Below are 12,272 nucleotides of genomic sequence, written 5' to 3' on the forward strand. Positions count from 1 at the left end.
AACACTTAGACTTTTGACTTTTTCTCTAAAATGACAAAGCTCTGAAGAATTGAAAGTTTATTCCGGAATTCCCTTCAAGTAGGTAAAATTATAAAATTATAAAATGTAGGTACATAGGAAATACACACCTAGATACATAATATCATCATCATGATCAACCCATCGCCGGCTCACTACAGAGGACGGGTCTCCTCTCACAGTGAACAGGGATTTTCCCATAGTCTACCACGCTGGCCATGTGCGGATTGGTAGACTTCATACATCTCTGAGAACATTATGGAGAACTCTCAGGCATGCAGGTTTCCTCACGATGTTTTCCTTCACCGTTAAAGCAAGTGATATTTAATTAATTAAAACTCACATAACTCCGAAAAGTTAGAGGTGCGTGCCCGGGAACGAATCCCCGACCTCCGCAAGAAGGCAGACGTCCAAACCACTGGGCTATCACAGATACATAATATAGGCTTAGAATAACTTCCATCTAGGTTTAAAGATATCGAATGTAGGTCCTTTGTTTTTCTTTCACAGTGCTAAGAGCTTTGTACAAAGTATGAAAGGAAAACTCTCGCAAAATGTTCACACAGTACATTGTGATGTGAGAGAGGATGCACTTCACCTTTTGTTTTCGCTCGAGATAAGACGATAACATCGACGCTTCATACATGATTTATACTCATGTAAATATTGGAAAATCACTTTAGCTTAAAGGTAACTTGGTCTTATCCTGCGTAGAGCTACGTACAAGTTAGGCTTACTTGTACTCAAAGTTAAAATCTTAAAAGGCTTGAAAGAAGATGGGCATTTTTAGATTTCACCAACAGTCATCATCATTATCAACATCATGTCAACCCATCAACAACAACGTTACACACGTGTGGAACAATTACGTTTTGGAAACTAAAAATCCCTTTCTTTTACAACTGAAAGTACAATGGACGTAAATGGATATTGCTCAGAGCCCAGACAGATATCGGATCCGAATCAATGACCTTTTAACGTGAGTGGTAAGTATCAATGCACTGATTTTACTGCAGCCACTTGTGATTTGTAGAAATGCTTCCAAGTATTTAAAAACACTATCAAATTAAACAAAACTGCTACTTTGACATATTTTTTTATGTCAAAGTACGATTTTAGTCCTTTTAAAGGTTCGTACGCACCTGAGCGGCGCGGCGCGGCGCTTCAGTGAGCTTCACGTCGCGGCACAGAGCTTCAAAATATCATTTCTATCATTTTGTATGGCGCATATCGCACTAGAGCGGCGCGGCGCGGCGCTTCACCGCGCGTTGCCGCGCGGCACGGCTGGAGAGAATATTTTGAAGCGCACCGAAGCGACGCGCAGTGCAGTGACGCTAGTGCGACATACCCAGCGGCGCGGCGCGGCGCTTCAGTATGCGTACGTCGCTCGAATAAGATACACGCGCATCTTGTTAGGTATTTAAAGTACAGACAAGAATCGGCAAGATAGACCTCAAAATAAATAACGTAGGTTTAATTTTTGACACATGACGTGTTCCTCATGCTCTTAGAAGTATATCCTCAAAGGTCCCAACCCCTAGGATGTCGGCTTCCCCCCTTCCCAGTGTCTAAATGTATAAATGTCTCTCCGAGCGTTATGAGAAAACATCAATGGTAAAAATAATCCTGATTAAATAACTATAATATATTATGTACATATTATACCTACCTACTTCATCTAGGTAGAATTAATAGTTTCGGAAATATGCCTACCTATTGTTGTACTTGTGTTTATATTATACTAGCTTATGCCCGCGACGTCGTCCGCGTGGACTACACAAATCTCGAACCTCTATTTTACCCCCTTAGGGGTTGAATTTTCATAAATCCCTTTTTAGCGGATGTCTACGTCATATTAGCTAGTTAGCTAGCCAGCATGCCAAATTTCAGCCCGATCCGTCAAGTAGTTTGAGCTGTGCGTTGATAGATCAGTCAGTCAGTCACCTTTTTCTTTTATATAGGTATTTAGATATAATATGTACCTGTGTTTACCTGCCTATTTTATATATTCTATTGCACATAAAACAAAGACATTTTGCGAAAATGCTTTTTTTAATGTAATTTCCACAGAACCTAAGGGACTAGCTGATGCCCGCCACTTCGTTCGCGTAGATGTAGGTTTTTTAAAAATCCCGTGGAAACTTTTTGATTTTCGGGATAAAACTAGCCTATGTGTAGGTACACATAGGCTACTTTTATCCTACAGGGTATAATCTATCTCAGATATATAGGTACTAGTAGGTAATTCCCGGAAATGTGCTCACCTATAGAAAAATCTAAATCCACGCGGACGAAGTCGCAGGCATCATCTAGTTGCATTTTTTTTTAGATTTTTAATCCCGTGTGAACTCTTTGATTTTCCGGGATAAAAAGTTGCCTACCTCTGTCAATTCCCGGAATGCAAGCTACCTCTGGTCCAAACTTCATATAAATGGGCCTTTAACAATCCTGTGGAAATTCTTTCATTTTCCAGGATAAAAAGTAGCCTGTCCTTCCCCGGGATGTAATTCAACTTTGTACCAAATTTCATCAAATTCGGTTAAGCTGTTGAGCCGTGAAAAGCTAGTAGATAGACAGACAAATACACTTTTGCGTTGATAATAATATAAGTATGGATATGCATAAATATTTTTTTATAATTTCCATAAAAACTATCATCATCATCATCATCATCAACCGATAGATATGTCCACTGCTGGACATAGGTTTCTTGTAGGATTATATTACCGACCTGTGTGGTATACCTATTGTTTCTAATGTAATTTCCACAAAAACTATTAGGCAATAGCATAAAGAATTTTGTCTTCGACATTCTGAAGTAAATGTGAAATGGTACAGAGTCATTAAGAAGGCGAGGAAACAAAATGTGATATCCTTCTTGATATCGTGACTTTGGTATGTCAGCAATCCATTTCTTCTTCTTTTTTAGGGTTCCGTACCTCAAAAGGAAAAACGGAACTCTTATAGGATCACTTTGTTGTCTGTCTGTCTGTCTGTCTGTCTGTCTGTCTGTCTGTCTGTCTGTCTGTCTGTCTGTCTGTCTGTCTGTCTGTCTGTCTGTCTGTCTGTCTGTCTGTCCGTCTGTCTGTCAAGAAACCTACAGGGTACTTCCCGTTGACCTAGAATCATGAAATTTGGCAGGTAGGTAGATCTTATAGCTGACATTTGGGGAAAAATCTGAAAACCGTGAATTTAGGGTTAGATCACACAAAAAAAATTAAATTGTGGTCATGAACTAATAATTAGTATTTTCAACTTTCGAAGTGAGTGACTATACCAAGTGGGGTATCATATGAAAGGTCTTCACCTGTACATTTTAAAACAGATTTTTATTTATTTTTATGCATCATAGTTTTTGAATTCTCGAAATCATACGACTGTAGTACGGAACCCTCATTGCGCGAGCCTGACTCGCACTTGGCCGGTTTTTTCTCTTCGATAATTCGTTCTTCTTCTGCACAACAAAGAAATAATAATCAAATCCTCTTCACTGTCGCTCATCTTGCGACGTTGTTGCTCGTACGCGAACGGGTATAAAAGTGACGCGCAAGTGACGCGAGCTGCCGCGTACTGAAGTTGTAGTGCGGTAGGTACCGTCGAGCGGCCTGAGGTGAAGCGTTCTGCAGTCGGACTGAAGCGCCGCGCCGCGCCGCTCAGGTGCGTACGAACCTTAAAGGTGAACCGTACTTTTGACATGACAGTTGACCTAAAAAATTAAAATGGCGCGGGAGGAGTCATTTTGTACGGACTAGACGCTACGACATTTTTTCCATGTTTAAACAATATAAGTATTATGTTTGTACAATCATTACATATCAATAAAAATAATATCCAACACAACATTATCGATTTTATAAAAAATATCTTCAATATAGAAACACATTATTTTCTACCAAACACTATATTTAAAAACAAATAAACAAAATGTATCTTGTCCTAGGTTTAATAGTGGTCACGTATGAAAAATCTATTGCATCAACTTTCTTACGTGGTTTCAATGCTGCTTCTCTATATTTTTCTAATTGTTTTATTACATAATATATGCCTCAGCGATTTTGTACTATAAATAATGATTTACTGTTTATCAGTTATAATTTTATTGCGTCGTTTGAATTCACTAAACTTAATGATTATTATTCATTATACATAGGTATAAGGTAATATAATTTTCCTCAAATTTTGAATGATAAACACTTCCAATGCAGAATATCTTCCAAGTATTCTCTTAGATTTCGTTTGTTTTTGTCTCGGTGTATAAATAACATGACAAATATAAATAAGTATATATTGCTATCTTCGTTACATATAAACTTAATTATAAAAATAAGTTAATAAATTCGCACAAGTGCAATAATCGCGGTGTTCTTGAATGTCGTACAATTTCTGCAACCTTTGACACGAGATAACGTGTGTGATAAACATTTATTGCTTCTCAAAACTTACTAGTATACAAATTATTTATATTGTCGTATGTATATTGGAAAATATATTAATTAATTTATCAATGGTATTAAGTTATATTACTTACTTCTAATCTGCAAAAAATCTTAAAATTTATGCCGCGAGTTTGAAGTGGGTTACAAAAAGTTTAGCCGGCTTTCATTTACTTTAAATATTAGGTATTCTAGTTTTACAAGATCTATTACATTTTTCACTGTTTTACTATGCTATGCCTGGTTAAAAACCTAACGTTCATTAAGCTTTTACACTGATCGCGAGCAATTTACTCTTATCCTTTGAGGAGTTCTGTTCTCCATCTCCGAAGATATTCATCAGATCTTCACTAAACTAAATTGGGACCACCTCTGAAGTTTGACCTACCAAACAAAAAAGAACTATCAAAATCAGTTCATATTTGGCGGATGAATCACGTAAAAAACAAAATAAACATACAGTCGAATTGAGAATCTCCTCTTTTTTTTGAAGGCGGTTAAAAATACCGCTCAGGCTGAAAATGTCTAGTCTCCTTATTGCACGGGCAGAGCCAGTGAAAGATGATAGTTATAAATAAACATATATCATGTACATATATATATATTTGAGAAGTCTTGGTCTTTTCTGTTTATTTACGAAGTTCTCTGCGGAGCAGCTTTCGTTTGTTGGAACAGGACAGTCGTGCAGAATGTTTCGGATACTCGTAATTGGAATTTTATTTGTTTTGGTAAGTAAGATTTGTATCAAATACGTATGTTTTAACCAATTTTCAAATAAAATGACCTTATTTCTCTGTGACCTCTTTAAAATGAAGAGTTATAAGCATCTTCTAAGCAAGTGCGGCCATCTGAGGCTGCATCATCACTTGCCAACTGGTTCGATTTCAAACGCTTGTCTATAAATTAAAGAGAAAATCTGATTTTCTATTGAGCGGTAAACAAGTAAACTCTTCTCAAAACAATAGTTTTAACTTTTATCCTTTTGAGGCTAATAACAATTAATCTACAAACAAACAAATAAATACAAAATGCATTACAAAATGTTCCTTTTATATTCAGTTCAGTAAATTCATTTCGGTAACATATGAATGACTGAGCTAGGTATAAATAATTATTATTATTTTATACTTACAGTATTTTGTGGCATGAAAATAAAAATAAAAATTCTCCTGTTTGTATTTCAGAGAGTGGATGCAGATATTTCAACTCAAGAAGGAAGCAGAGGAGCAACATTGGTAAATTTTAATTTTCAACTTAAAGTGTGTGTTAACCTAATAAAATTAACCTGAGTGTTAACTTAACTGATATTTTAGCGTTTAAACAATCTTGAGAGATTTCCATTATACTTAAACTAGCTCATGCTCGCAACTTCGTCCGCGTGGACTTTCAAACCCCTATTTCACCCCCTTAGGAGTTGAATTTTCAAAAATCCTTTCTTAGCGGATGCCTACGTCATAATAGCTATCTGCATGGCAAATTTCAGCCCGATTTGTCCAGTAGTTTGAGCTGTGCGTTGATAGATCAGTCAGTCAGTCAGTCAGTCACCTTTTCTTTTTATGTATTTAGAGAAACTAACTTTAGTCACGTATTTAGTCGACGTTAGCCCGACTAGTTGTAGTTAGTTGTGACCGAGTAGTTAGTTTGTTAGTTAGTAACGCCGGTTTCTTTCTACATTTATAACTCCACTGATACTTACAGATACAGTACTGAAACTACGAATTTTTGTTAAACAAAGCCAACTACAGTAGTACAAGATTTTACGTCTCACCAAACCAAACCAAATTCGAGAGTCGAAATGCTTCCGCGTTACAGTAAACTGGATCTTAAATGCCTTGTTTTAAAGCTCAAGTTTGTCTACACTTCTACAGCCAGCGCTCCAAGTGGAAACATTGCGAAATTAAAATCAGTGGCATTTAATATTTGACTTCAATTCAAGGCTGTTTAGGTCCATTTTACTGTAACGCGGAAGTATTTCGACTCTCGAATTTGGTTTGGTTTGGTGAGACATAAAATCTTGTACTACGGGTACTGCTATTTTTCTTTTTACCCGACCACGGCAGAGCCAAAAGGAAGGGTCATGGTTTTTGCACTCTATGTCATGCATGTGTGTTTGTATCTATATGTGTGTTCCACCATAGCGCCTAAACTACTGGGCCGATTTTGATGAATGAGGTGTCAATTGATTCGATTTTATGGTCCGGGAGGCATAGGCTGTACAAAATATACGAAGAAAATCGATCTGACGGATGTTACATGAAAAAAGTGAGGGTTTCCAAAATATTTTTTTTTATACTTACCTTATGGCTCCTTTTAACAGAAACCAATATCAGCATGCTGCGATATTCCGGAACTTGGTGATCCAAAGCCTCTGAGTGAATGTTCGAATCCTAAACTATCAGGTCCAGTGAGTATCTACAAACAAATTTTATACCTACCTGTACCTAAAAGCACTGGTAGGTATTTTAACTAGTATTTTTGTCAGTATCTGGTATTTTTTTTTAACAAAAAAAAGGTATAAAAAGTAACTTATTCTGGCCTCATAGATTGTATGGCTTGTAATTTAAATTGCGAGTTGAATTTAAGTGCCTACCTTTTCTATTACCTAACTTTATAAACGAATGGTATAGTTTGAATAGTTGTGTGTTTATAGAGTTATTTACAAAAGTCTATGAAGTTCCTTAATACAAACTTTAATAAAATCACTAATTTTACAGCTTCATAAAACACTTTTGTTCCAAATAACCTATCTAGTACGTAGTAGGTACATAGAGGTCATTGGTCAAAATAAAAATCTGTCCACAGTGCAACGACGTTCAATGCGTGTTTGAAAAATCCGGGTTCCTGACAGATAAGCAATCTCTGAACAAAGAGGCTTACCGCGCTCATCTCCGGAAATGGCTGGAGGGCCACGAGGAGTGGTCGGACGCTATAGAGAAAGCCATCAAGGACTGTGTGGACAGAGACCTTAGGCAGTACTTGGACTATCCTTGCAGGGCGTACGACGTGTTTACTTGTACAGGAATTGCTATGTTAAAGGTATGAGGCGTTTAAACAGTTGGTTTTAGGATCCTTTCGTTAGTGCCATAAGGCATGAACCTAGAGAAAAAAATTCATACAATAGATAGATATAATTTACAGAAGCTCAAAATTACTGGTAGAAAAAAAATGACATAAGGCGATATTATGGCCTCTTCCAGTACCAATGAAAAATTATAAAGTCGGCGCCAAACCAAAAAAAAAATACCATTGCTACTAAAACACCTGACTGACGCTAGACATCAACGAACATTGCGTAAGTAAGCCATTCGGAGTCAATGCCACGTCGTCGTAGGCGGTGCATTGATCAGAGTTTTGCACACTATACATTGCAGGGTTGAAAAATACTAAAACAACAAAATGAGGCAAAATATGGTTATTGGTATTCGATTGTGTTTAGGTAGTATAATAATAACGCTAAGTTTTTGCTAGCGTTCTGGTTACACCCTGTATAGAACTTATAAGTTTTGGTTTTTGTACACCTACAATCTAAAAAGTATTTAACATTTTTCAGTGCTTCAAGTTTTTTGTTTTATAAAACAATGTTTTTCTTTTTACAGAAATGCCCTAAAGAATCTTGGAATTGCTGAACACAACACAGTTTTGTACCTACCTACTCTATTAAACTTATTTATTTTGAAAATGTAATGTATAAAAAGAAAAAAGGACGTAACAATAACTTTATAGTTCATCGTGTATATAAAAAATCCTATAAATACATATTTTTTTAAATCCTAATTACTCACTCAAAAGTTTTTTTATTTGAATGAGTTCTGCTGCCTCAAGGAGTAGTTCGCTTAAAATAGTAACTGGGTTTTTATTCCTTTATGCTAGCAACATATACGTCAAATATATATACAATTTTGTGTCAAATATACGTCAAAAGTACGATGTTAGTCCCGATTTCAAAGGTGAACCGTACTTTTGACATGACAGTTAAAATGGCGTGTGGGGAGTCATTTTGTACGGATTACAATATATATTTTGTCATATTTTTTGATAAAACAATCTTGTTAACTAAATCCATTGACTTATTATTACTTCGTATGGACAGGGTTATTGAACAAACAAAATGGCACCGATTCATTGGTGCATGTGCACCAATGCAACCTCAGTGATGTCTGGGTTTTAAACGGGTCGTTCATTAGGATCTAAGAGGTGGCGCTGATTTATTTGGTTTCTAAACCGTGAAAAATTTTGTTCGCTTGACCATAATATCTTGTCATTTATATCGATGACTAAATCCGATGCTAATTTGTATTGTAACCACGGCAGCCCTAGTACAAATATATAAGCAACAGATTACAACACTGTCATTATTACGTCGGCATCAATGCATTCATTGTTGTTCCATCTACCATTGACTGTTGTATCCAAGCCGAAGGCTCTACCGATGCATCGCGAATCAATTGCTCGTAAGGACATCCGTCATTATACTGATAGCAGTATTAATAAAGTACCTATTCCTTATCACAAACAATGTCCTACTTTCTTTATCCAAACACAACAAATTTATAAGGCGAGATAAATGTTACAAATTGAGGTACCTAGTATTTAATTATAATTATTTATTTTTTATTTTATCCATATTGATAGTTCAATCCATATTAGTTGTATATTATACTTAAATGCGAAAGTGTGTGTGTCTCTCCGCTAGCTTTTCATTACTGTCCATCTGTTTACCAATTTTTGACGAAAGGTATAGGTACAGAGATAGGTTGCATCCCGTGAATGACACATGCTATTTTTGGACCCGAAGAGTTTCCACGGGATTTGATCAAAACCTAAATCCACAAGGATGAAATTGTAGGCATCATCTACTTGATAAAGAGACAGTTTGCATCCTGCAGATGGATATACACTACTTTTTATAACTTGAAACGTAGCGCAGCAATGGCGAGTCCAGATGTGGATTAAATGTGGCAAGCACCTCATAGGCACCCCTCTAACAGCCATATTAAATTTTTTACTAACTAATTTCAAAAGAACGAGGAATCGTATCATTGCATAGCGATTGTTGGTGATTATACTATTTATGTGTACGAATGAAGAACGTCACGTTATGACACTTTGCTATATTAAAGAAGATTTCGGTTATTCCAAGATAATATTACTTAGTAGGGATAATTAGGAACTCTACATGATCGCGCGCGCCCCTTCGTAACCTCGCGCCCCTAGGCACGTGCGTATTTTGTCTTAGGGATAATCTGCCTCTGGGCGAGTCTTTTAGGTACGATTTCTAGTTTAAGTTTTACCTGTCGTGCAAGTACCTAGATTGCTAATTAATGGGCAGATTACACCTACCGAGTAGTTAAGCGAGACAGTAAAATGTTACTCGGCCGAGACAGTGCTGTGGCTGAGAAACTGCGGTGACATTGCACTCGTTAAAGTGTTTATACCAACCGAGTACTCGGCCGAGGACACTGACTCGCCACTGTACCTACTCGGTAAGTGTAATCTGCCCATAAATTGGGTAGGTATGACAAGGAAATAGTTTCAGATAATAACAAGAGCTGCGTATGTAACACATCTTAATAATTAATTAGTTACTAGCCAATAGTGCAATGTACTATTGTTGTCTTTTAACACCAAGGTTTAAACTTAACACTGAATCAACAAGCATGACGCTTTGAGGACATCCGACAATTACCTACATACTAATTATGCCTGGACCTTGCTTAGCGCATCCAAATGAAATTGTTGTTTGCTATTTCTTTAAATATTATATTAATGTCGCGATTAATAGCTGGCTGGCTCATTTTTTGCGTAACGGATCAGCCTGGCTGTCCAGCGTGAAAATGCAGGCAGTATTCTTGGCACGATTCCCCGCGGGCATGATTTGTATAGTAATTAGATAAGGCCAGCTTCAAATTTCATTGTGATATTTTCCTTTAAATAAAACATAAATTATTATATTAATAATAAGCATCTTTTAATCAATCTCCATCTTAGGCTGCATCACTTGCTAGGATCTGATGTAGTCAAGCGCTGTCTTTATATTTAAAAAAAATATAAATTAGTCCGTAGTTAGTTATTTTAGACAGATCGCCCAAATGATAGTACCTATCGAGAAATAGATCATGGCTTGGAACGTAGAAGACAATTCAGTCATAAATTGAAAGAATGGGTGCAAGAAAAAAAATTGTGCAGTGTATGACTTCGTTTTGAGATTTTCATTAATTATAACTCATTTTTTATTTTTAGTACTTATATTTTTTCCACGTGAATTGTAACTAAATGCGTAAGTTGTAACTGTTACTAAGTATTATAAAATTGCCCACCATTGGACTTTTATAATTCTAAGACCCTATTGTACATACAATTTTGCAATTAATAAATAATCTTATCTGAACTAATCAAGAGACTATACGAGGAAGATCTCCTATCCGGTGGTCAGACCAACTGAAGAACTCACTTAAGGTAAGATGAACTCGACCTTTACGATGCTGTATAAATAGCTTAAAACAGGATGGAAGAAAATTATTTACCGCAAAATGTTGACTCACCACGGAGGTGATCACTATGCTTAGTCATGACTCATGACATGACTCATGAGGGACCGACTGGAGAGAGACAGAGATTTCTTTCATCGTCCAGTTTTTTCTATTCGATAGATTTTGACTGTTATCTCACGTAGTGGTAGGTACTTATTGGTGTAATCTGAGATAAACAGATACACATTATCAAACTATCCTTGCCGAGAGTCGAACACGGAACCTTCCGTGGATAAAACCACAAAGCTTACCAATGCGCCAGGGATGTTGTTGAGTGCATTAAAAATGATAACAGATTCTAATCCTTTCATCGTCATCATCATCATCATCATCATCATCGACCCTTCACCGGCCCACTACTGAGCACGAGTCGCCTTTCAGAATAAGAAGGGTTCAGGCATAGTCCACCAGTCCACCACGCTGGCTAAATTTGGCAAACCTACTTCATACATGTTTGAGAACATTATGGAACATTTATGGAGTTATTTGCACCTATAAAATATACCTATTATGCACCTACATAATATACCTAATAAAGGGCATTGCATATTAATGTGCAATTTAAATCGCATAAGCTTCAGTCTCCGTTATCATTGCAATTATCACGACAAATGAACACAATAGGAAGTGAGAAATGTGTATAATTAGCTGAAAAATTGAGTCATTTTGTAACGCCTGTGTAAAATTATGTTGCATGCATGTAGGTAAATATTATCTTATTAACACAGCTTTGTTCTATATTTATAACCGACTGAGGTGAAGTCCAAAAGGATGGTTTATCCTTTAGGTATGTCCGTTCGTAACTCGTAACATTAAATTCTGAAAACTTAAAATGGCGGATTTTATGCGCTTTAATGTGCAAGCTAAAAAATATTTTTTTTCCACGACCCTTGGGTGAGGTATCAAAATAAAGGACTGTAAAAGGCAAGTACGAAAATGTATGCAACTGACACAGATACATACATTATAAACATTTATATATATATATTTACATTAAAAACGTTTTTTGGCAGCTGATATCATTAAATTTGCCGTCGGCCCAAGCTAGCAAATACACAATACGCGGCCAAAACTGATGAACATCAATCTTTAGAAGATAGCAGATTTGTAGAGCACTGTCTCGCTCGTTGAGACCGACAAAACGTCATATAGGTATGAGTGACAGAGACAACGCTCTACAAACCTGAAATATCATACTAAAGGCCGATGTTCATCACTTTCGGCCGCGTACAGTACACGTTTGAAAGTACACACTAAGGCCCGGTTTCGACCTAAGCGATGAGGAGAGGAG

The 12,272-nt window shown here is 36.6% G+C and overlaps 1 protein-coding gene across 1 annotated transcript; it reads left to right on the plus strand.

Annotated features, from left to right (window-relative positions):
* The first annotated feature begins 5,042 nt into the window (after nucleotides 1-5,042).
* LOC117986216 (general odorant-binding protein 68-like) lies at nucleotides 5,043-8,225 on the plus strand. The gene is made up of 5 exons (XM_034973053.2): nucleotides 5,043-5,179; nucleotides 5,636-5,686; nucleotides 6,769-6,855; nucleotides 7,254-7,487; nucleotides 8,048-8,225. Exons 1-5 carry the CDS (start codon nucleotides 5,141-5,143, stop codon nucleotides 8,075-8,077), a joined length of 441 nt encoding a protein of 146 aa, XP_034828944.1. The 5' UTR covers nucleotides 5,043-5,140; the 3' UTR covers nucleotides 8,078-8,225.
* The last annotated feature ends 4,047 nt before the right edge of the window (nucleotides 8,226-12,272 follow it).

The sequence above is a fragment of the Maniola hyperantus genome, chromosome 11 (genome assembly GCF_902806685.2).
Source record: "Maniola hyperantus chromosome 11, iAphHyp1.2, whole genome shotgun sequence".
Taxonomy (NCBI): Eukaryota; Metazoa; Arthropoda; class Insecta; order Lepidoptera; family Nymphalidae; genus Maniola; species Maniola hyperantus.

Excerpts from the sequence above, each read along its gene's own strand:
- LOC117986216 (XM_034973053.2), top strand. The coding sequence starts at position 5,141 with ATGTTTCGGATACTCGTAATTGGAATTTTATTTGTTTTG. Across the intron at positions 5,180-5,635 it reads TTGGAATTTTATTTGTTTTG|AGAGTGGATGCAGATATTTC; the intron begins GTAAGTAAGATT and ends TTTGTATTTCAG. Across the intron at positions 7,488-8,047 it reads CAGGAATTGCTATGTTAAAG|AAATGCCCTAAAGAATCTTG; the intron begins GTATGAGGCGTT and ends TTCTTTTTACAG.